Raw genomic sequence first — 24,865 nt, 5'->3', positions numbered from 1 at the left:
CATGGAGAGAGACTCTCACTGCAGCCTGTTCTATTTTGTTGTGAAAATGTGGGCGTGCAGCCTCGTTCTGTGGACGATAAACCAGGTGCAGACTTCCATCTGTGTCACCGCTGATGAGGAAATACAGCGAGTGCTGGACGGAGCAGTGAGTGACAACAACCCCGCCCACATTTAAGAGGACTGTCTGAACAGACCGAGGGTCTAGGTACCATGTCTGAAGGCTTACTGCTGGTTCTGAAGGGTTTGGTGGAGACCCTTTAACTGACTCTTTATCTGCAGGACGTTCTCAGTTCGGTCTCTGTGTTCAGAGTCATCAAACGCTGTGTAACGTTTCTCTTCTGTTTCAAAAGGAAAAATTTGACTCCACTAAAATGTGAGCTTGTGTGAGTTTGAAACAGGAAGTGAGTGTGTGAACTATTTTAATCTGCCATCTGCTCACTGCTGCGACTCTGATGGTTTTTAAATCAGCTCGATGTGACAGACGAGGAGGAAGAACATCACTTACAGACGCTCAGTGTGTGTGTGTGTGTGTGTGTGTGTGTGTGTGTGTGTGTGTGTGGTTCAGATGAAGCTGTGGTTGGTGGTGTGAGTGAAGGATTCTCCGGTCAGTCAGACGCTGTGAATGTTTCGTTAAGTCATCATCATCAGTTGTTGTTTCAGAAACATGTAAATTAAACAACACACACACACACACACACACCCACACACACACACACACAAGCACATGAACACACACTAGCGGACAGACAGGATGACATTCTGATACGCATACTCATTAATGGATTGCTTAGCAACGGCAGACGGTTGCCAAGCAACAACGTTACCAGCCAGCGAGTTGGGTGTGTTTAAAAGTCACAGTGTAGTAAAAGACGAGAGGGGGAGTGTGTGTGTATGTCTACTTGTACAGGATACATAGTGAGGACCATGTAAACATATTTTACCGACAGAGTGAGGACATTTTTGAGAAGTGAGGACATTTTGGTCGCTCCTCACGTCTTCATCAGCCTGTTAAGGTTCAGGTTCAGGTTAGGGACTGTTCTTTACTTATCAGAGGAGGGGGGGCTGACTGTTGATCTGTTCACACAAGAAGAAGAAGAAGAAGTCCTTTATTGTTACTGTAGCAACACAATGAAATTTTTAAAAGCTACAACTGTGCAGGTTAAAGATACAAACAAGTGAGAACCAACAGAAAAATACCTCAGTCACATCACAGATAAATTAAAAAAATAATAATAATCCAAAAATTAAATAAGTAATTGTGAAAAAAGAAAATGAATAATAATAAAAAGTAAATAACAATTAAAAATAAAATAAGTAATAATAAAAAATAGTATAATTGATAATCCTAAAAAAGAATAAGTAATAATAAAATAGATAACATAAGTAATAATCCAACAATATACTAAATAATAATAATAAAAATGAAATGAATAATAATTAAAAAAAATAACAAGTAATAATCCAAAAATATTGACACTCAATAACAGTTTATTTTTATTTCAAATTAAAATTATAATTTGCCTCTGCAATAAAAAAAGTTTCTTCAGACAGCGTTTTAGCAGCGCTACCAGAAAGAACCCAACGATAACCAACCAGCTGACCGACCCTGTGGATCACACTTAAACCAGCTGTGACAGTTTTCAGCCAGTAACACTGTGGTGTTTACACGTTGTCGTCTTCATGGACTCTCAGACGTCTCCTGAACTGTAGGACAGTGTGTTTTCAGGTGAAGCTCACAGACTCAGATGTTTCTGACATGATTGATTTTATTTTTTTAATTAGTGATTTAAAAATGATCTTCAGTGATGTCTGTTTGTCTGAATGTGATGAATCTGTCAGTGAGTTCGTTCACCAACAGATAGTAAATTATACTGATTGTTCCCTCTGTTTCTGTTTGCAGGGGGTGTTGACAGGACGTGTGTGTGTGTGTGTGTGTGTGTGTGTGTGTGTGTGTGTGAGCCGTCATGTTCAGAAACAGCCTGAAGATGCTGCTGGGAGGTAAAGGCCGTAAGAACAGCGGCGGTGGAGGTGAGTACGTCTGAGTGTCGTCGTGTGTCAGGATCAGCTCACACAGATTCGGTGTCGGGTCACAGATATGTTCTCCTGGTGGTTTCCATGGTTTCACACAGCGTCCTTCTGTCTGTCTGTCTGTCTGTCTGTCTGTTAACAGGTGGTCCAGAGTCAGAGGGGTCAGAGGTCAGGATGATGGAGGGATTCACTCGTTCACTTCCCTCGTCTCCCCTCCTCAACCTTCGTCTGGCCAAAAGACCTGGTAGGACTCTTTGTCTGTCCATTCATCTATCTATCTATCGATCTATCGATCTGTCTATCTATCTATCTATCGATCTATCGATCTATCGATCTATCTATCTATCTATCGATCTATCTATCTATCTATCTATTTGTCTATGTATCTATCTATCTATCGATCTATCTATCATCTATCTATTTGTCTATCTATCTATCTATCTATCTATCTATCTATTTGTCGATCGATCTATCTATCTATCTATCTAGGAGGAGGAGGAGGACGAGGAGGAACCATGATCAGAGTCTCCTCTCTCTCTGTGTGACACACAGCTGTGACCTGTTACACTGAGGCTGATGGGAGGTGACCTTTGACCCTGAATCTGATCGGCCCTCTGTGACTTCTTAGAGAGAGAAAACACAGAAATGTAACCTGAGCTTGTTGCTGCCTCCTCTCCTCTCCTCTCCTCTCCTCTCCTCTCCTCTCCTCTCCTCTCCTCTCCTATCCTATCCTATCCTATCCTCTCCTCTCCTCTCCTCTCCTCTCCTCCAAATATCAGTTCAGCCATTTTGCATAAATCAAACTGGTTTAAGCCGGTACATCAGACCGGACAAACCAGAAATCGACCCAACTCTGCTAGCCGAGGGCTAATTTATACAATGTAAAATGCCATAGGCTTGTGCTAATAACGTTAGCATGTCGTATTTGTGGGGATAATGTATCCAGACCTTTGCTCTTTCCTTGAACTTTCATGCAGTGAATCAGGTGATTCCACGTTGTGCTTCCTTCAACCTGGACCACTGTGGGAGTTGCTTGCACCGCCATGTTGGGTCCCTCTCTCCTTGGCTCGGGCCACTTTCTTCGGAAGACTTTGATGTACACTTGATCACCTGGCAACACTGGTTTCTCAACGACTCGGTCGAGACTTGGTTCTCTCCTTTTTTACTGCAGATAGATTGAACTATGGACGGCATTTAGCTACTTCATAAAGTCTTTCAGCTCAATCTGCAGTTGCTCTAGCGGGGGTCCCTTGTAGGGATAGGTCGACCTTGCTGGTTAGTTGAGTGCTTCTGTGAGTGTACATGCGATAACTCATCAGTGCGAAAGGCAAAGCATCTACCCAGTTCAGTTTCGTGCTCGCACAGATTTTGTTTATTTTCGATCCGAAAGTCTTTGTTTGATTCGTAGTTGCTGTAGAACTTCGGCTACTTTAAGTAAAAACGCGGAGCCATTGTCTGAACGTATCTCTGACGGGACACCAAAACGTTGAATGACTTCTCTTGACCGAAACTTGATGACAGTTTCTGAACCAAGATCTTTAGATGGAACTGCTTCCCCCCAGCGTGAGAAACGATCTATGATGACATATAGCGTTTCGCCTGCACAGATTTGATCATGTCAATGTAGTCTACCTTAACACACAACTATAAATCTGCTTTCATGCAGTTTGTCATTCAGCCTGAAAATGGGAAATGTTGTTATTCTCGTCTTCACCTCTTCCTCTCTTGCTCTCTGCTTGTGTCCAGCAGATTTCTCTCTTATTATCTGTTTTTGTAAACCTCAGGACGACTTTAAATCTCAGTCCAGCTCTTTGCGTCTTGGCCCCGACCCCGTCTCTGTCTGTTTCCTGTTGTCACTGAGAAGATCTTTTTCTGTTGATTAAAAACATCAGCGAAACGTTTAATCGTCATTTAACTCTGACTTTTTCTTTGCTTCTTCTCTTCTAACATTTTTCACATTTTCTGGACGACGGTGGATTATAACCCTCCGTCTTCACTGTGATTTGTGGCGAGACGCTCTTCTGTTCTCGGAGAAGCAGTTTCACTTTAATTGCAGCATTTCTTTGGTCTGCCGACCTTCATCCAAGTCTTCCTCCAGGATCTCCTCTCTGGCTGTTTTTCTTCAGTCCAAACTTTCCTCGACATGTAACTGATTACTCCTCTCTGCGCTCAGCTCCTCCTCTGTGTGTGTGTGTGTGTGTGTGTGTGTGTGTTGGGTTGGAGGAGGGGAGGTTTTGATTTGCAGTGCAGTCAGACGAGGGAGGTCGTCTTTCAGAGCAGATATGGAGGCTGAAAGAAAAACTCTTCAGCTCTTGGAAACTTTACTTCTCGAGCCTCCGTCTGAAGAGAAACTTCATCTGAGAGGAGATTTATTTTTTCCACCTCAGGCTTCAGCTGTTGTTGCTCTTTCTGCCTGGTTTTAGGGAGGCTCTGGCTGTGAGTGAAAGAGGGCTGCATTTTTGGGCAACAAAGGACAATAAGCAGAGGATTACATGGTCCTGATCTGCTGTGTGAAGACTCGTGGATTCTGGTTTCAGCTCTGAAAGTAACGGCAGAGTTTAACTGAACATATGAAGAGTCTGACCTCAGTGTTCGTACGTTTGACCGTTCTTATTAACTGCAGCCATTCGGCTTCAGAAGTTGGAGTTCCTCGAGTGTTTTTTCTTCTCTTATCTCTTTATTCGTACCTTCTTCATCTTCCTCTCCCTCTCTCCTTTGTGTCCTCTGGAGGAGGAGGAGCTCAGGACTGGTTAGTGATGTCATGTGCGTTAAACTTCCACCAATAAAGCTTGATGGAGACGACCAACAGCACGACAGAGATTCAACAAACTGCTGAGTTGAAGAATCTCGTCTGTTGTTCTCGGTAACGGCTCTTTGATTTGTCGTCTCTACATGGAACCGCTCTGAACCAATCACAGTGCCACCGCCAGCTAGCCATGGACTGCACGGCGGCGATTTTGAAAGCGTGCGCCCGCACCAGAGCAAAGTGGTGTCGGCACAAGCGGTCCTCCATCCGTCACCCGTGGAGACCGGCGAGTGGCTGCAGCTGCGGCGGACATGTCACGGCGGCAGGGGTCGTCAGTCACGCCTCTTCCCTCGTGCGGCGGTTGTTGTTTTACACCTGCTGTTGTGCGTCGCATGAGGAGAGATCTGAGCTGTGTCGGGAATGGGTGGATCGTCCTGGTGGATCTCAGAGAGGAGGAAGAGGAAGGAGTGAGGAGGAAGGTGAGAGTGAAGGACTCTCTCTGTAGCAGGGTCCTTGTTTTTGAGGCCGACAGGTTTCTGTCAGGGTCGAGTCAACCTGTGGGGCTTCTTTCGTATTTACTAATGAAAATGTTATTTTGTGTGATTTTATTTATTTGTTTATTTTTACTTTTATTTAACCAGGAAGTCTCACTGTCGTCAACATATAACCAACACTTTCAACTGACACTGATGTCTAGTGACACGCTTTCCCGTTCAGAGCACCGCTGATTAAACCGTCTGTTAGAGCTGAGCAAAAACTTTTTTTCTATGACTAAGCGACCAATGAAATTTTGCCGACTAATGACCTTTCTGGTCGGCTGTTAGGGGGGCGGCCCTACTAATGGCTAACGGTACCTGAATTCTCTTGTCAGTCACTTTGGTTGTTGAATGATGTTGTCTGGTCGCACCAGAAAGTGTCGCAGAGGAATTCATCCATGCTTGTTCCAGGGCTAGTTGGTAAACAACTGTAGCTGACGAGCTAACAGCTAACATGCTAACACCTGTCAGTCACAGATTTTCTTCCTGTTTTCTCTGTACAGCGCTATCTCAACGGGACTTACCTGGTTACAAATGGGTTTAAAAATAAACAAAACAAAAATTAGGCTGTGTGTAGAGCAGTAAAAAGTACAGTAGTTCTCTCTGAGATAAAGTATGTTAAAATTGTACTCAGGTACGTGAGTAAATGTACGAATCATATGTGGTCTCTGCTGTTCATCAGTTGTTGACTCATAATGTCAAAGATGAATTCAGTGATGTCAGAGAGTCTTTGGTGTCTCTTGGTTCTGATTTTTAGCTTTTCTGTTGGTTTTAAAGTCTCAGTCACATCTGCTGTTTTTGTGGTTGAAAACCACGACACATTTCTGCGTCACCTAACTCCGTCCCAGCCGCATCTGTCATGTTCCCACTCTGTGTTCCTCTGAACCGACCTCAGAGCTGAAAACGACCCGACAGGAGGAACATCTACACAGGTGTGATTAAAGCGAACGAGGCAACAAACAACATGAGTGTTTATGGCTGTTCACACTCGAAGGCAGGACGCCGTCATAGGAGGAGGAGGAGGTTGAACCTGCAGCGTTCTTATCTGAACAATCAGCATGTGAGGTGGAGAAGGAAGGAAGGAAGGAAGGAAGGAAGGAAGGAAGGAAGGAAGGGAGGGACTGAGAGGAGGAATCAGTAAAGTGGAAAAGTCTCTGTATCTGATCTTTCCATTTTATTTTTCTTCTTCTAAAAATGACTCACACACCCTGTCATTGACTGACCACACACACACATGTATGTGCAACTGCACACAGACACACACAGACACACAGACACACACACACACACACACACACACACAGTCTCCTCAGTGTGTGTGTGTGATGCTTCTCTAGTCCAGCAGTCAGCAGTTTATAGCTGTATAATTACAGACTGTCGGAGAAACAGACTGCTGTGGCTTACAGTCTGTGTGTGTGTGTGTGTGTGTGTGTGTGTGTGTGTGTGTGTGTGTGTGTGTGTGTGTGTGTGTGTGTCTACTCGTGGCATATTTAGGTCATGATAGTGAATATATTAACGTGGAGATCAATTACTGTTCCACACACAATCTTCCCAGTGGGCTTTGTGTTTGAGTTCATGCCTCGGTGTGTGTGTGTGTGTGTGTGTGTGTGTGTATGTGTGTTTCAATTCTTTTGTTCTATTTTCATAACCTCCTCTGATTGGACAGATCTCATGTTGTGAGAAGTCGATGGTCAGACTGCAGATTCGGTTTCTGTCTCACAGCGCCCGTTCACTCTGAGTGTTTTCATATAAAGTCCTTTTAAAACGAACTGAACTCAGTCCTCTGAAAGTGGACCAAAAGTGGACCAGTTCACACTCTCGCCTTAATATAATAAATACATTGATATAGTTTTGACGTGTCACTGCTGTGTGGGTATGAAGCCCCGCGCCTTCAGATGAACTAAAACTGGAGGAGAACCTGAGTGTTCCTGTTTGATGTGTTCTACCTTCCACATCTGGAGACGTGCAGTATCTGCTGTGGACCAAACCGCTCCTCGTCCTGCGTCCCTGCAAGCGTTACAGGCCAACGTGGGTTTGTCTGTTTTATTCAAGCGTCCCAGGTCAGCATCATGTGATCCAGATGGCTGAATACAACGACACAGAGCAAAGTGAATCTGGAGCGCTTTGTGTTCACAGGTCACAGGTGAAGTGTGCCACAGTCTGAGTTCCCTTCAAGTCTTCACTGAGTCCATTTAGAGGGCTGAAAAGGACCAAGTGTGAAAACACCCGAAGACCCTGATCACACAGGAAGTGTTTTGCAGGTTGCAAAACATGAGGCATGCCCCACTGCCTTTTTTTTTTTTTTTAAATTGAATGCCAATAGTGAAAAACACTTGTTGCGCCTTTTTATTGTTGCCAGGCAACCACCCCATCACCTCCTCACCCTAACCTTCCTGTGTCATCAGTCTACAGTTTCTGTATCCTGCAGTAATCAGTGTGTAGCTGCTGCCATGTTGAGGCAGAGGGTGCTGTCTGTAGCTCTGGTTGAGGGTGAGAGGCTGTCAGCAGATAAACAGAGATCTGTGTGGGTACATGAGACCCTAAAAAAGAGGCTGGATCATGGGGAGTACCACCAGTTGGTCCAGGAGCTTCTCCTCCATCATGGACGTTTACAGTACTGCACTTATCTGCTGTTTTCTATTGAGATGGTGCTAACTGTGCTTTGTAAAGTCGTATAGCTCTGGGTATCCAGCAACCACTACCACCAGTTTCTCCTCCATTGTTTACCACCTGTAAACTTGTTGTTGTGATCATGACGAAAAAAGCAGAGATGACGTGTGGCACTTTAAAGTTTTTTCAAATTGAAAAGGATCTAAATTGATTGAAAAAGCACATTGATTATAGTAGATTACATTTCTGCCAATATATACCCGGCATAAAATGCAGAGTGTTAGCTAGCAAGTTAACATTAGCACTCGCATAATTGTTCAGTCCTGTTTTCTTCAGTTTTGTTTTTTGTAAATTTGACCTTGAATTAAATTCCCAGTGACCGCCCACATTAGCTGCCTAGCATCTGTTGTGGGGACATTTATGTCAAAAACAAAATGAATCCACTGGGTCTTCAGATCCTTGGACATGGCAAGTAAAAAAAGGCCTCTGTGGTCGTTTGTGCAGCCAACGACAGAGCGATGGCGTGGTCTCCTCGTACTTTCGGCGTCTTTGTTTTACTGGAACGAACACCTAGCTTGAGATGTTATTTCCCCGCATGACCTCATGAAAGGAAGAATGTCAGATTAGCCTGTGTGAACATGTTTTCTGAAAGGTGGAGGGAAAGGGGTTTGTAGACGGGCTGAGGACACACATTTTAGTTTGTCAGTCTTTTAAAGTCATAAATCTAACTCTCACCTTTTAGCTTAGCATAAAGACTGAGATGAGCTATCATTGCTCCGTCCAAACATCACAAAGTCTTTCCAGACACTCAATTTTTTGGCATAAAACAAGTTTCGAGTGCAAAGATCTGATTTGTGTTAGGTCTTAAAAACTGCTCTCTCTGTTCCCTGTGACTGTTTTGGTAGATTTGAAGTGTTTGAGACAAACCCATTTCCTCTTCTCCTCTCTCTGCCGCTCTGCAGGTGAGGATGAGGAGTTAGGACCACCGCCCTCAGTGGACGAGGCGGCTGACGCTCTGATGACCAGGCTGGGCTTCCTGCTGGGGGAGAAGATCATCAGTGGAGAGCCGGGGTCGCCGTACCACGCCCAGGATGATGGACAGGTGATCAACTCACACAAACACACAACCAGGATGTTTTACTGATCCAGGTCTGGGAGGAGATCCCCCAGGACACCATCCTCCGACTCATCAGGAGCCCAGATGCTCATCTCTCTTGTCTTTCCCACAGAGGATCTCTCCGTCCTCCAGCCTGGCGAGCAGCAGCACCTCCCCCTGCTCCACCCTGCAGCCTCCTGCTGGAGGAGAGGGCGGCAACAACAAGCACGCCTCCTCCAACCACGCCTCCGTCACCTCCCCCACCTCCACGCTGGAGAGCAGAGACAGCGGCATCATAGGTGACACACTGCAGCTGCAGCTTCTTCACACACACACACACACACACACGCCATCATTCTGCTAACACTCCGCCTCTCTTTCAGCCACACTCACCAGCTACTCTGCCGAGTCCGCCGCAGAGCGGGACGACGGCGGCGGCAAGTGTCCCGGTGACGGTTACCATGGCAGCAGCCTGAATCTGTGGCAGCAGGGGGGCCGGCCGGTGGTGGCCTCCACGTCTTCTTCCTCTATGGTGGCAGCAGGAAGTGTGAAAGATGGCTTCCTGTACAGCACGGAGGACGTCATGGCCGCCTCCACTTACAGCCTCAACAAACTCCACCCAGACCGAGGCCCTGGCTCCGCCCGCTCGTCAGGCTCCACCCACTCCATTCCTCTCTACCTCATGCCCCGGCCGAACTCAGTGGCTGGTAAGTGTGTGTGTGTGACTCAGAGCTCTCACACACTTCCTGTTAGGAAGGAAATCCATCACTCTCTGTCACATAGTGAGGCTGATTCCATTCTGTGTCCACGCTGGACAGTGGACACACAGTGGACACACAGTGGACACACAGTGGACACACAGTGGACACACAGTGGACACGTAACGAGAGTCAGGTCTGTTTAAGCTGCAAACACACAGAAACATAAAATGGAGGCGATGATGAGCTCCGTGTCTGTAAACGACCAGTTCACATCTCATCCTCCCTTCCCTCCTTTCCTCCCTCTGTGTGTCATAAGAAGGAAGGAAGTGACATGTTTGGCGTTTCTCTCACTCACACACACACACACACACACACACACACACACACACAGGATACGAGGCGCAGCAGCTGTGGCGTTCTCGGTGGTGTTAGAGGATTGTAACTGGTTTGGTTGGATCAAACTTCGGGTAGGTGTGTTTTTGCTCTGATTCTTCAGGCTGAAGACGACTGAATGTTCTCATCCTGTGTCTGTGCTGTTAGCTTCACGTTAGCTTTTATCAGCAGCCGTAGTTAAAGTCAAGACGCCGCTCTCCTCTGATGATACCCTACAGATCCTGCCTGTTCTTGACTTCACGAACGATGGATCAGAAAACATTTAAAATTTGAAAAATGTGACTTTAACGTTCTCCTGTTCGTGGTTGTATTTTCAGATATTTATGTGTTAGGTGTTCATGCAGAGGTTCCTACAGGTTGTGGATTTATTTGTTGTGCTCGACCCCTGAGCAGAGGCGGAGCCACAGGTTGTAAACAGTCAGGGTCAGACCAAACCCAGGGGTCCGGGGGGCGTGCTCTTTGTGGGAGATTTTCCTTTTCCCATTTGCAGCAGCCGTGTGCGTTATTCTTCAAGTCATGTAGGATCATAGAACACCTCAAATCTGTATGTCATTTGGGAAAAACATGAAAGTTGCCATATAATTTTGTATAATTATTCCCCAACTGTCTTCATCAGTCAGAAACCAAATAATAATAATAATGATGTGCGGAGTACGGGTGTGATGTGTTCATGTTTTCTGACTTTCAGGAGGATCCTAGCAGCACTGTTCTGAATAAGTTGTAATTTTTGCAGACTTTTGCCAGGAACTCCCATTAGAAGGGCGTTGCAGTAATCGAGCCTGGAGGAGAAAAAGGCATGGACTAGTTTCTCTACATCAGAGAGGGTGAGAGAGGGACGGAGTTTAGCGATGTTCTTAAGGTGAAAAAAGCAGGATTTACACAGATATTTAATGTGATTCTCAAATGTTAGGTGAGGGTCCAGTCTCATGCCAAGGTCGGTAGCTGTAGATGAAAGGGGGATGTTCTGGCCGGAGAAGGTGATGGTGGTTATAGAAGATGACTGGACCTGATGAGGGGTGCCAATAAGTATGGCTTCGGATTTGGAACAGTTGAGTTGGAGGAAGTTACGACTCATCCATGCTTTTATCTCCTCCAGGCAGTTGGTGAGTATGGACAGAGGTGAAGATGAAGATGGTAGAGCAGTTGAAGGGGTTGGGTCAGTCCTGAGATACAGCTGAGTGTCATCGGCGTATGAGTGGAAAGAAATCCCGCACTGTCAGATGACACAGCCAAGGGGGAGCATGTATATAATGAATAGAAGTGGGCCAAGGACAGATCCTTGAGGGACACCACATGTAACGGGGAGGGTTTGGGACCTTGCAGTTCCCAATCTGACGAACTGTGTCCTCCCAGAGAGGTAAGAAGTGAACCAGTCCAAAGCGGAGAAACCAGAACAAAACAACCCAGTGAAACACAAGCTTAACTGTTTGTTACTTCATATAGAAATACAGCACTCAGCGCTCTCATTTTAGTGTTGTCCATCGTTTTTCCAACCTACTTTAAACATGAAACTGTCTGCGTTCCCATGGAAACTGCATGTCTTGCAGTTGAGTGCTGGGTGTAACCTGTGTAACTGCAGCAACAGAAAGTTTGCTTTCACTGGCCTCTGCAGCAGCTGCTCCTCTGATCCACTGATGAGCTCTGATCGATAAAACCGCCTGACTCAAACTCAACAATCTGCCACTGAGGAACCAAACACCCCTCAGAGTTATGTCTGTGCTGCGTTCATGGACCCAAAAAAACCTCCTAATTCAGTCTCAGCTGTATCGAGTTTTCACACATACACGTGTCTGACCAATCACGAGCAGCGCCACTGATTGTGAGCACACAAATTGGCTCACACAGCATCAAATAACAAATTAAAAGCAAACTTATAAGAAAAACGAACACTTGAACATCAGCGTGACGAGTGCTACTGAAAGTGACCGAAACCATCTTTCGGAAAACATTTTTATCCTGCAGCGTGCCACCAGGGGGCTGGACAGTTCTCTAAATGTCTGTCTTCTCTCTGCAGCCACTAGCTCCGCCCACCTTGAAGACCTGGCCTATCTGGATGAGCAGCAGAGACACATCCCGTCGAGGACGTCCCTCAGGATGCCCAGACAGAATTCTGGGAGTCGTAGTCAGCAGGACCACAGAGGTAAACACACACACATGAATGTAGGCAACTTTTTAAACACACAAACAGAATCACAATGCTCTCCTCTTCTTCCTCCTCTTCCTCTCCTCCCGCAGTTCGTTTCACTCCCTCTCTCAACCTGAAGCCGCTCCACTTTGAGGTTTCCGGTCTCTCGTCTGATTGGCTGTTCACTGGCAGGGAGTGGCTTTTCCAGGAAGTGGATGCCTGTCTTCACAGCGGCGACCCAGCGACCAGTCGGGGCGTGGTGATCGTCGGCAACATGGGCTTCGGCAAAACGGCCATCATCGCCCGTCTGGTGGCTCTCAGTTGTCATGGAAACCGCTTGTGGCCCACCGCCGAAAGCAGCCAGACGATGCCCAAACGTAAGTAAAGAGAGACTTTAGATATTCTGTCGAACAGATCGGGTTCAAAGATCTAAACACGCAGCCCAACTCCGACTGTTTATCAGAAGGTTTCAGGTTTTATGTCCCGTCAGCTGATCTGATCTTGTCACGTTAGCCAGGTGAGAGGGATTATACTCCAGGAAAAAACTCTCAGTTCAGCTCAGTGCAGAGAAGAAAATTGGAAGTGAGGAAAGTAAACAAACAATTTAAGTCAAGAGCGTGAGATGGACCCAAATTTGTTATATTAGGTAAAAATATTTTTCTTTAGTCACTGAATTCCTATGGCAGAAACGGTTCGTAATTGTGTTCACTAGTACACGGTAAATATACGGTTCTTTAAACTTTGGGTTGTTTTGTTAACGTGCTAACTGTCTAAGTATCGTCTTGAATCAGTCCTGTCGGTCTTCCTGTTTCCCTTTTTGAATGCGACCACCACCGTCTGCTGCTATGGAGAGTTATTTCCTCTCATAAATGAGACTTTCAGGAAGTTTTCTTCATGAATTCGAGGTAACACAGCGTGACTTATTAACAAATGGTAATGTAGTCATGTCTTTCAACTATCCTACCAAAGCAGCATGACTTTTCATGGTTCATTCAGCTCATGCACAAAAATTTAGCTCCAGAAACCAGAAGACATTCCAGTAACGCAGTAAAACAAAGAGTCCCAGTGTGGTTTCAGAAATGTTTTATCGTTAGATTTCAGTATCACACAGTTTACCAAGCTCTCAGTCGGTGCCTGAAGGCGACACGCAGCAGTAAACTGTTGGCAGGAACTCGTATCACATGTTTGTTAAAAGACCCCCAGTGAGTTCTTGAGTCATGAAGACGACTGTATTCGTTCTCTAAGACAGAGCTGAGTCATCACACAGAGTCCAATAAAACTAGACAGACTCAGGACCAGCAACCAGACTGAAACAGCCGCCAAAAAATACTACATCAGACAGTGGAGAAAATACGATTGAGATTCAGCTGAGAATGAAGAAGGCAGCAGACTGAGAGAGATGGTTTGTGTTTTTATGGCTCCATGTTGGTGATAGCCGTGACCAGAGGCAGCGTGTTTTCAGGTTGTTCGTCCTGTTCAGTGAACATGACATCCCAAGAACGCCTCAAGAGAATGTCTTCAATTTTAACACAAATGTCCACTTGGACTGAAGAATAAACTGATTAGAATTTTGTGGTCAAAGGTCACTGTCTCATTTTTGAATGTGATATCTCAAGAACAATGTGAGGGCATTTCTTCAAATTTGGCACAAAGGTTTGACTCGGACTCGAGGTTGAAGTGAGTAGATTTTGGTGGTTAAGGGTCAAAGATCGAGGTTGCTGTGACTTTGCATTCATCTAATTCTCATGAAAGTGATACCTCAAGAGCATCTTAATTCCTTTAAATTTGGCACAAACGTCCACTTGGACTCAACAATGAACTGATTGGATTTCGGTGGTCAAAGGTCAGTGACTTCAAAAAACGTGTTTGGGTCATAACTCCAGCATTCATTCACTAATTCTGACCAAACTTGACACAAATGTCTAACAGGATAAAATAATGAAGGTCAAAAGGTCAAAGGTCAGCTTGACTGTGACATCATCATGTTTTAACGTCATATCTCAGGAACAGAAGGGGAGACATTTGGTCAGATACTGAATTGGTGACTCTAATCTTGAAACTGTGCTGATTGTATAGATCTTCTGTGTGTGAAGCATCCATGTTTTCACTGACATGGATGGAGACTGTCAGAGACACTGGACTGGTGGGCGGAGTCATACAACCACAGGGTGGACTGGTGGGCGGAGTCATACAACCACAGGGTGGGCTGGTGGGCGGAGTCATACAGCCATGGGACAGTATTTTTAGATTTAAAACATATCTGATAACCATGTACCGGCCTTCACCCCAGATGCAGAGGCTGTTTCTTTCTCCCACGACTCCCTGGGAAGAGGAGGAGGAGGAGATGAAGGAGGAGGAGGAAGCTGTCCAGGGACTCCAGAGATGAGGAGGAGGCAGGAGGCAGCGCTGAGGAGGCTCTCAGGACAGGTAGGATCTGTTTAGATCCACTGTATCACACGACAGGTTACAGAATACTGAAAAAGGGAACTTAGAACCTTTGGAACAAAAAAATTTAGGAACATAGGACCCTGGGAAGGATCTTGGAAAAATTAGACCATGGAAACATAGGGCTCTTGGAACACAGGACCCTGAGAATTTAGGACTGTGAGTACATATGACCCTTGGGAACTTAGGACTCTGGAAACAAAAAAACCTTAGGAGCTTAGGCCCTTTGGAACATAGGGTCTTGGTAATATAGGATCCTGGAAACTTAGGCTCCTGGAAACTTAGGGCCTTGAGAACTTAGGACCCTGGGGACCTTAGGAAAATTAGACCATGGAAACATAGGGCTCTAGGAACTTAGGACACTGAGAAATTAAGACCTTGACATCATAGGACCTTGGGAACATAGATACACTCCTGGTACACAGAATGCTTTAATACTGATTTGGGATGTTTATTCAGACACATTTCATCACAGATTTTTCTCTCTAAAAGTCTGCTGAAGAACTCCACACCAACAAACTCAGATCGATCCAATCCTACTTCCTGTCCGTCTCTGCAGGTCGTCTCGTATCACTTCTGTCAGGCTGATAACTGTCACACCTGTCTGGTTCCCGAGTTCGTCCACAACATGGCGGCGATGCTGAGTGACGCCCCTCAGCTGTCGGTCTATAGAGAGCTCCTGCACCGGTCGCCACAGCTGCAGAGCACGCTCAGTCTGCGCTCCTGCATCCAGGATCCCAGCTCCGCCCTCCAGAAAGGAATACTAGAACCACTGGACGCTCTCTACAGAGGTAAACCCAGCTTGCATCCTGCCAGCTTCTGTCCAGTAACACCAGGGACTGAACTCAATCTGTTCCATGTTGTTTCTTCCAGAGAGGAAGTTACACGTGGAGGGGGCGGGGCTTATTGTGCTAATCGATGGACTGAATGAGGCAGAGTTCCACCGGCCAGACTACGGTGACACACTGACTTCCTTCCTGAACCGAAATATCCAGAAATTTCCTTCCTGGTTGAAAGTCATCACCACTGTGAGGACCGGACAGCAGGTACACACCTTTACAGGATTTATACTTCTGCATTGAATTGACGCCGTAGCCTGGCGTGCAGCTCCCCAGAAATGTAACTACATGTCACAGCAGCGCAGACCAATCAGCTAAACTTTAAAGTACTTCACAGAAACCTCCACCGCCCACTAGTGTTTTGGAGGTGTAACTGCAGAGTGACACAGACACACCACTGCACAAGTTTAAATGCTCACAACGGCGTAGGCGACGTGCTTAGGCCACGCCATAGGGTCCACCATACATGTATAAATCCGGCTTAAGCCTGTAAATTCTGATGTCATCAGGGGGATCTAAGGACAAAATAAGTCTGATCTTGATCCGTTCCTTATTGTCCTGAAAAACTCTACCGCCCTGCATCAGGTAAATGTTTAAGACAGCTGTAACAGGGTTGTTATTTTAACTTGAGTCGAGCTGGAAACGTAAAACAAACTCATGAAGTCAAACGAACTCTGTCTTTTTCATCAGGACGTCACGCGCTCTCTGCCGTTTCACTGCATCTCTCTGGACAGGATGGAGGAGAACAGCGCCATAGACCAGGACCTGCAGGTAACATGCACACAGTCTGTGCGTCCATCTGTCTGTCTCCCTGTCTGTATGTATATTTATGTCTGTCTTGTTTTTCTCAGGGTTACCTGATGCAGCGTATCCACAGCAGCGCAGAGATCCAGAGCAACGTGTCGCTGAGCAACGGTCGCCTCGACAACACGGCGCTGGCCAAGCTGATCAGCCACCTGAAGAGCCTGAGCAGGGGCTCGTACCTGTACCTGAAACTGACCCTGGATCTGATCGAGGGAGGATACCTGGTCCTGAAGAGCTCCAGCTTCAAGGTGAGGAGGAGGCAGGGAAGGAAGGAAGGAAGGAAGTAAGGAAGGAAGGAAGGAAGGAAGGAAGGAAGGAAGGAGGTCAGATGATTGAATCTCCTCCTCTGTGATTGTTTTAGTTACTTTGTTTCCCAGTAAAATAGAAATATCTAAAGTAACGCACATGTTTTACGTCCGTTACGTTCGCAGCTAGAAGAAATTTTCCTCAAGGGTTTTCTACCAGAAAGAGATCTCTTGGTTAAGCTTTGGAAAAGAGTAGATCTCTGTCTGAAAAGGGGTTTGTTGGAGAAAGCCTAAAAGAAAAACTTCTCCTATGAGCTTTATTTCAGCATCCAGTTGGTTCAGTCGTAGGGAATGTACAGCTCGGTCTTACAAATCTGATTCAGGGGATCATGATGTTGGGCTGAGGTATACATTTCTGATGCACTGAGACATTATTCAACTTTCCTGCATAAAAATTATGAAATTATCAGTTTAGTTTTTCACTTATTGGAGCCTGAGTGCTGACGCAGGCTGTCACGATGTACAGTAATTTCAATGACGTGTGTGAGGGGCTCAAGATGCTCAAAAACTCATGAAACTTTGCACACGTATCCAAACTGATGAACATTTTGATATTTTATGGGTCTCATTCTCATTTGTAAAAACAAAATGGCTCAGTAGCGCTCCCTCATAACATTTCCATGAAGTGGAACTGCTTTCACCTAGATGGTGGAAAATTGGGCCGTACCCTAAACCCAGCAGGGCAGTCAGCCATTTTTATCTTGTGCCATTTTTGAGCATTTTTGGTCATTTCAGGAGCTGTACTTTGACCAACTCCTCCTACAGATTTGATTCGATTGAGTTCACCTAAAGACCTGCATCATCAGAAGTTGCTCAAAGCTTGAGTTTTTGCCAAATCGTGTGATGGAGGTGAGGCATCAAATTACCTTGTTATGCCACTAAACAGGAAGTGGTTTGTAACTCAACCATACAAGATCCAATGCCCCAAACTTCATATGTTTAATGAATGTTGGCCCTGAACACATCTACATGTCAACATTTAGTAAGAGTTATAGTGCCACCTACTGGCAACAGGAAATGTCATGTTTTCTACTTCTAAAACAGCAAAGAGTACCGGCTCAATTTTCTCCAGAGCCTCAGTAACATGTCAGACAGATCCAAGTCAAGTCAAGTCAAATTTATTTATAAAGAACATTTAAAAACAGCCCAAGTTGACCAAAGTGCTGTTCAGTTAAAAATGAATAAAAGAGATACAAGTGTTGTAAAATAATAAACAGAACAAAAACAGCAACCAACATAGATCAAGACACAAATAAACACATAGGCAACATCAGGAGGACTCAGAAGCTTTTTTTTAAAGAAAAGAATGGGACCTAGGACTGAACCTTGCGGGACCCTAGGTCCATTCCTAGGTCCCATTCTTTTCTCCATCTACATGCTTCCCCATCAAATCATTCAAAAATATGACATCTCTTTCCACTGCTATGCTGATGACACCCAGCTCTATCTTCCCCTCAATCCAAACGACCAAACTCACCAACATCCACAACTGCATCAATGAAATAAAGTCCTGGATGGCAGTAAACCTCCTTCAAATAAATTAAGCTAAATCAGTCCATACAAAGACTCAGCAAGACCTAATTTTGAAATGTCCCTCTAATGTTTGTGTGTGTGTGTGTGTGTGTGTGTAGGTGGTCCCTGTGAGTCTAGCTGAAGTCTACCTGCTGCAGCTCAACATGCGGTTTCCCACCCAGTCATCTTTCCAGAGAGTTCTGCCACTTCTCAACGTGACTGTGGCGTCGCTGCACCCACTGACCGACCAGCAGGTACAGAACACGCCATCTGTGTGTGTGTGTGTGTGTGTGTGTGTGTGTGTGTGTGTGTATATGACTCCAGCGCCATCATCAGGTCAAAATGTTTATTTGTCCAAGTTGTCTGTGACCAGAAACGTGCAGTCGGAGATTTACTCCATGTTTAGTTCCAACAGTGATGGAGGAAGTACTCAGTTACTCTACTGAAGTAAAAGTATTAACACCACTCTGTGTAAATACTCTGTTCACCCTCTGAGACCCACACAGAGACGTTGTCTTTTTAGGAGGAGACAGCAGGTCAGCAGTAGACGTCACACAGAAGCTGAGAACCTGAAGATTAATCTAAGAAGCAGCTGTGTGTGTGTGTGTGTGTGTGTGTGTGTCACGTTTTTCTGGTCATAAATCTGCAGTAAAGCGTTTGTTTTACTGAGACACCTGTTCAAACGGGAGAGTTTAGAGTTTATAGGGGCTGAGAACATTATGAAGGACGTGTATGATGAACACATGAGCTCACAGAGCTGCAGGCTGCAGCCTCTCAGTCGTGTTGAAGTCGTCTCGTCAGTTCATCTTTGATTCATTGAACCTGGATTCTGATTCCAGCTGATCTGTGACTGCTCCTCTTCCCCTCCAGCTGTTTGAGGTGGTAAACGCCGGCGCTCTGAGCGGAGGGACGCTGCACTGGGGAGAGTTTGTGCACCGGGTGGAGCAGCTCTCGCCTTTCCTGCTGCGACGGAGCGACGGCAGCAGGATGCTGAACCACGCCTCTTTCAGGGAGTGGCTGATGTGGAGAGAGGAGGGTCAGGACGACAGGTTCCTCTGCGACCCCAGGTACGCTGACCGACAGCACACGTGTTCCCTTAATTTGTTCTACAAGCATCACGTTAGAAAAGCTGTATGGAAATCTTTAAATTTGATTAATTGTGCAAAAAAGTTTTCTGGAAAAAGAGTTGATGGGATAAACGGGATGCGGGAACGCCTTCGCAGAATAAGATCTGATGTCGAGAACATTCACCTCAGATCACCGATCAGCTGTTTCTGCTGACGGCGTCTCCAAAGACCACTGCTTCAATTTGTATTCGTCTCTGGACTCCACGACACGTGGTCAACACTTCCTGATGTGAAAGAGCAATTAAAAGTTGCACAACTAGAACAACTTCCTGAAGACCTCTGGTCATTTTTCTCCTGTAGATGTTCAGACGACTTGTTTTGTGTCTGCTTCTCCTGGTGTTTCTTCTTCTTCTACTCTGTATACTGGCAGGTTACAGTGTGTGTGAACAGCTCCGGGGCCCAACAAGACTTTTCCCATTGATTTACGTTGTTAAAGACTTTATGAGTATCACAGCCTCCACAGAACGTCCCATTTCACCATCAGTATTTGATCCATTGTGTCCAATATCATTTTGAAACTCTCGGAGAGACGCACGGTTAAATAATTTTATCCCCATTCAAGTTAGCAGAGGGCTAAACAGGAAGTTAGCCACTCAGCCGGCAGAAGTCTCTCATGCTCCTGCTCTGTGGGCTCAGTGATGCAGACGCAGAGCAGATTGGGTGATTTAATCTGAGGAAGTCAAAGTTTTTTTGCTTCATGCCCCACTGAGCAACTTTCACAGAAACAGTAAATAGACAGGCGAAGGCAGTGTGGTTGCACTGGGGCCCGTGGGGGGTGGGGGGGCACTTGTGAATGATTCAGAACGCCACCTTTGGAACTACACCTGTGTTTATAAAAGAAAAGGGTTTATTTTTCTACTAACACAATCAGTTTGTTCTCTCCAGCTCAGACCCTCATCAATGATAATTCCCAGGAATCTTGTTGTTGATACCTGGGGCATCTCAATGGACTCAGTTGTAATGCGAGATAAATCCATATTATAGGATTTTCTGCCGCTAAAAATAATAAAATTAGATTTTTTAATGTTTAGAGATAATTTATTTATTTTAAACCATGCAACGTAGGCACCTAAACCAACATTTGCATTTTCAATGAATGAACTAAAGTTTGAGTGTGAGAGAACAAGGGTTGTGTCGTCTGCAAACATGATAGAAGAGAAGAGATTTGAAACATTTGCTAAATCATTTATATAAATAAGAAATAATAGTGGTCCAACAATGGATCCCTGCGGAACCCCACAGTGTAGTTTTGCTCTGTTAGAATAACATCCCTTAACACAAACAAACTGAGCTCTGTTAGAAACATAATTTGTCAACCATTTATGAATAACATCCTGAAAACCATATTTATATAACTTAACCAATAAGACATTGTGATTTACAGTATCAAATGCTTTAGAGAAGTCTTTAACTAGTTACTAGTGTGGACTGGAGCCCGTGGTAACAACCTTCTGCCACCAGGGCCCCGCCCTCAACGCTGTAATCAGGTCTCTTTGTGTAAAGTGTAGCCTATACCGCCACCTTGTGATCAAAGTACACTTTGTCTAGCCAAGTTTATTTGCTCCAAATCAGTTGATGGAAACACGCTGAGTTTGCATTTCTTTTTTGTGACATTTCAACAGTTTGTGTAAAGCTCCAGTGTGACGGGTCCTAGGGGAAATATCAGCAGACATGGAATATGATACGTGTGTTTTCTTCAGTGGATAATCACCTAAAAAAAAAAAGAATTGTGTTCTCGTTCCCTCAGAATGAGACGTTCATATCTACACAGGGAGCAGGTCCTCATCTACAGAGATCACCATGTTGCACCGCCATGTTTCTACAGTAGCTCAGGATGGACAAACCAAACACTGGCTCTAGATAAAGACTCTAGACTTTGAAAAACAGACACTGAAGCAGCTTTGTTCAGTGTTTTTACTGGTTTAAAGTTGGGTCACGGACAGTTGGTACCGATCCTGCTTTATCTTCAGAAATGTAGTGAATCTTGTTTTGTATCGGCTCGTTGAGAAAGATGTCTGAAGTAAAATGGTGAGCACACACATACAACACTTGAGCAGCTGCTGTGAGTACATATGCATCCAAAAAAAGAATATGCTCTGGTTCTCCAGATCCTCAGACGTAGGGAGAACAACTGACAACAGAGCAAAAGCTGTGTCAACATTCTGTCTGTCTGTGTCTCTGTCTGTCCGTCTCCAGGAGCGGTCACACTCTGCTGGCGTTCTGGCTCTGCAGACAGGACGGAAAGTTGAACCGACAGCAAACACTGGAGCTGGGACATCACATCCTGAAGGCTCACATCTACAAGGTCAGCGCACACACACACACACACACACACACACCTTGACTCGGTGGGTAGGGATGTGTATCTGCATACAGCGGGGCCACCTGTTTGAAGGCCTTCAACCGCTGAGACTCATCGAGTCGACAGCTTTTAAAAACAGCTGTTTACTGCTGAGCTGTGTAACTCTTGGTACATGCGACTCATCATCGTGGATTTTCAGGCTGTTAAGATTTCGCTCGGTGTCGTGAGACGTGATGAGACGTGGATCGAGAGGAAGACGCTGAATAGTCCCTGAATGATAAAGACATTAAAATCCAGTTGTTTGATTCCTCGTCAGCGTTCATATCAACGTCCGTCTAACAGTTTGTGTCATTGCATCTGTCCTCGTCTTCAGGGTCTGAGTAAGAAGCTCGGGGTCTCCTCGTCAGTCCTGCAGGGGCTGTGGTTGTCCTACAGCACAGAGAGTCTGAGTCCTGCTCTGTCGTCGCTGAGGAACCTGTACACCCCCAACATCAAGGTAACCCACGTCACACACACTCATCCACACACACCTGCTCACACAGCTGGACTGTAACCGTCTCCCCACCTGTCCAGGTGAGCAGGCTGCTGATTATGGGCGGGGCTGATGTGGATGTGCGGAGTGACGTCCTGAACAACGCCCCCCTGCTGTGCGTCCATGCTCACCTGGGACACAGAGACGCTGTGGCGCTGCTGCTCGACCTCGGAGCTCAGGTTAAAAAAAAACATGTTTGTAATGTTTGAGATGATTTGATTTTTTTCAGATAATTTAAAGGAACCAAACGTGTGTCTGCGTCTGTGTCGCTGTTTCAGGTGGACGCTCAGTCACATGATGGTCTGACTGCGCTGGGATTCGCTGCTGCAGCCGGACATCTGGACATCGTCACCATGTTGAGTCAGCACAGAGCAAAGGTAGCCGCCGACCCAGAGTCAGAAATTAACTTATCGACTCACCAGCCAAAGGGACTGGTAAATTAAATAATCCACCGACCGTGTATATTTTCTCCCGGCCAAAAGGACAGTTGCGAGCGGGAGCAGAGCTCAGTTTATATTGATGATGTATATTTTTACTGGTCAACTTATACGCACATGTCTGACTTTAATATTTAATTATCTAAATGATCACAGAGGAACCAGGGGACCTGTTGAGCAAGAATATTTTGGGGTTTGCAACTTGATTAAAGTTTTAAATAGAATTTTTAAAATCCGTCAGTGTAGAAATGATGTTGAGATGTTTTGGAATTTTAACCTCTAATTAATCAAAATGCTGCAGTGAAACAAAAAGGAAGTCACGACAAACGCTCGACAAAGGAAAACAAAACAAAAAAGAGAAGCTTTCCTGTTTTAAACAACCATCGTGGTCATATTTGGCGCTTTGTGGGTGTTCATTCAGACCCTGTGTCTGCTGCTAGTTCTGAAGTCACTGAATTATATAAATGTTTACTATGGTGCCACCCAGTGGTCATAGCAGGAACAATGCTGTCTCCAACAGTTGTCTTTCCTTTCTTTTCGCAGCTAATCTCACAAACTACTGGATCGATCAGCCTCAGATTTTGTGTGCACATTAATGACTGTGTGCTTAAAGGTCTCTGGTGGTTGCAGTGATTCACAGCAGTTTAATAACCTGTTTTATTGACAGTTTTATTTTGTCATTGACTCCTCAAAATTACAAGACTTGTAATTGCTGCAGTTTTTGATAAATCTAAAATGTCTCACATCACATCATAATAAATAATAAGCACTGTGGGGCTACAGAGATGCTACAAGTCCTGTTCCAGATGTGAGGGATCATGTTTGTTTGGTACAGACTCAGCAGAAATCACATCATCATTATTTTTATTGTTTATAGAGAAAATGACAGATATTAAATCATGGTTTTAATATCTGTCAGAATAATTACAACTCAGATTTTTTTCGAGGTGTCTCTGAGTGTCTGTCTCTCCGTCTGCTCTCAGGTGGGACACGTGGACAGCTCAGGTCGCTGTGTGTTGGTGCACGCCGCTCAGCGCGGTCACCTCAACGTGCTGAGCTTCCTGCTGAAGCGTGCGGACTGGAGCTGCACTTCCTGCTGCGGCCAGAGGGAGGCGAGCAGGCGTCAGGCACTGCAGCAGGCGCTGACCGCAGCCGCCAGCATGGGCCAATCAGAGCTGTTGTCGTACCTCCTGGATCTCCCAGAGGAAGACGAGGAAGAGGAGGAGAGACCTGAGATCAACACAGCCGACAGTCTGTGGGGGGAGACAGGTACCATGACGACTGTACTTCCTGTTACTGCTGATGAGTCGCAACTGCAGGGTTTTATTTTATTTGATTAATTTGAAATTTTATTTAGAACCAAGTTGGAGCAAATCTTCCAGCACATCATTACAATTTATTTTTCAAACAAAGTAATAAAGCGATCAAATAACCAAATAAAACATTTGACTGTTCATATATGATATTATTAGATAATAGTGGTACAATAAATAAAAATAAAAATAAGATTTTTCAACCCTTGGAAAAACCGTTAGTGGTAAAAAAAACAGTCAGGCAGGAAGAAATAAACAAATTAATTCAATTGAATAAATTAAAATAAATACATTTTTTTTAAAAAAAGGAAAGAAGATACTTTTTATTGTCAGCACGTTTGAGTAAAAAATAAATAAATAAAATTAATTTATTTAATTAATTGAAATTTAAAATAATTTAAAAAATAATCATTCAACCAGTCAATCAATCAAAGAATCAATTAACCAATAAATAAAATATTGTTTAAAAAATTACAAAATACAAAAAGTAGCATATACAAAACACTGATATATGTGTATGTGTGCATGAAAACTTAAAACGTCTTCACTTACACACACACACAAAAAAAATACGTAAAGTAGAATTACAAAAAAAAAAGCAAGAAAGAAAATACTGAAAGGGTCATAAAAATACAAATATATAAATAAATAGTTAAAAATAAAAACAAAGCAGTAATAACAGGCACCACCTTGTGAATCAGAATATTTCAGTGGCAAACTGAACCAGAACTGAATTTACGTCACATGTTGCTGTTAAAGGTTCTGTAGGTCAGAAGGTGACTTTGACTCTAAGGTGCATTCAAAGACCTCCAAGACAGTAGTAAATAAGAGTGATTGTCAGTCAGTGGCTGCGGTGCTACGTCACTGACCTCTAGTGGAGGAAACTGAGCACTACAGTCCGGCACAGCTGCCTCAGTTTACCAGGATCAGAACAACTCTGTCCCGTCCTTGTGACCACGATATCTCAAAAACACCTCAAGGGTATTTCTTCAAATTTGGCACAAACGTCCACCT

At 44.8% G+C, this 24,865-nt stretch overlaps 1 protein-coding gene across 4 annotated transcripts in view; it reads left to right on the top strand.

Moving 5' to 3' along the window:
- tanc2a (tetratricopeptide repeat, ankyrin repeat and coiled-coil containing 2a) overlaps positions 1 to 24,865 on the top strand; it is a 49,499-nt gene that overhangs the window by 14,357 nt on the left and 10,277 nt on the right. For 2 of the 4 annotated variants that reach the window (XM_050068405.1, XM_050068407.1), the window contains 19 exons: positions 1,901 to 2,028; positions 2,171 to 2,272; positions 8,883 to 9,022; positions 9,150 to 9,315; positions 9,400 to 9,723; positions 12,125 to 12,250; positions 12,346 to 12,612; positions 14,526 to 14,662; positions 15,240 to 15,471; positions 15,554 to 15,726; positions 16,210 to 16,290; positions 16,371 to 16,571; positions 18,260 to 18,394; positions 19,011 to 19,207; positions 21,464 to 21,572; positions 21,943 to 22,065; positions 22,143 to 22,280; positions 22,380 to 22,478; positions 23,522 to 23,807. In XM_050068405.1, the coding sequence (XP_049924362.1) occupies positions 1,965 to 2,028; positions 2,171 to 2,272; positions 8,883 to 9,022; positions 9,150 to 9,315; positions 9,400 to 9,723; positions 12,125 to 12,250; positions 12,346 to 12,612; positions 14,526 to 14,662; positions 15,240 to 15,471; positions 15,554 to 15,726; positions 16,210 to 16,290; positions 16,371 to 16,571; positions 18,260 to 18,394; positions 19,011 to 19,207; positions 21,464 to 21,572; positions 21,943 to 22,065; positions 22,143 to 22,280; positions 22,380 to 22,478; positions 23,522 to 23,807 (3,100 nt within the window). In that variant the 5' untranslated portion in view covers positions 1,901 to 1,964. Of the gene's footprint in view, positions 1 to 1,900; positions 2,029 to 2,170; positions 2,273 to 4,311; positions 5,254 to 8,882; positions 9,023 to 9,149; positions 9,316 to 9,399; positions 9,724 to 10,127; positions 10,185 to 12,124; positions 12,251 to 12,345; positions 12,613 to 14,525; positions 14,663 to 15,239; positions 15,472 to 15,553; positions 15,727 to 16,209; positions 16,291 to 16,370; positions 16,572 to 18,259; positions 18,395 to 19,010; positions 19,208 to 21,463; positions 21,573 to 21,942; positions 22,066 to 22,142; positions 22,281 to 22,379; positions 22,479 to 23,521; positions 23,808 to 24,865 lie in introns of those variants that run through there. The other 2 variants (XM_050068404.1, XM_050068408.1) reach the window with 2 other exon arrangements.

This window comes from Epinephelus moara, chromosome 18, assembly GCF_006386435.1.
Source record: "Epinephelus moara isolate mb chromosome 18, YSFRI_EMoa_1.0, whole genome shotgun sequence".
In the NCBI taxonomy this organism is placed as follows: domain Eukaryota; kingdom Metazoa; phylum Chordata; class Actinopteri; order Perciformes; family Serranidae; genus Epinephelus; species Epinephelus moara.
This window is presented reverse-complemented; position numbering and strand designations above follow the sequence as displayed.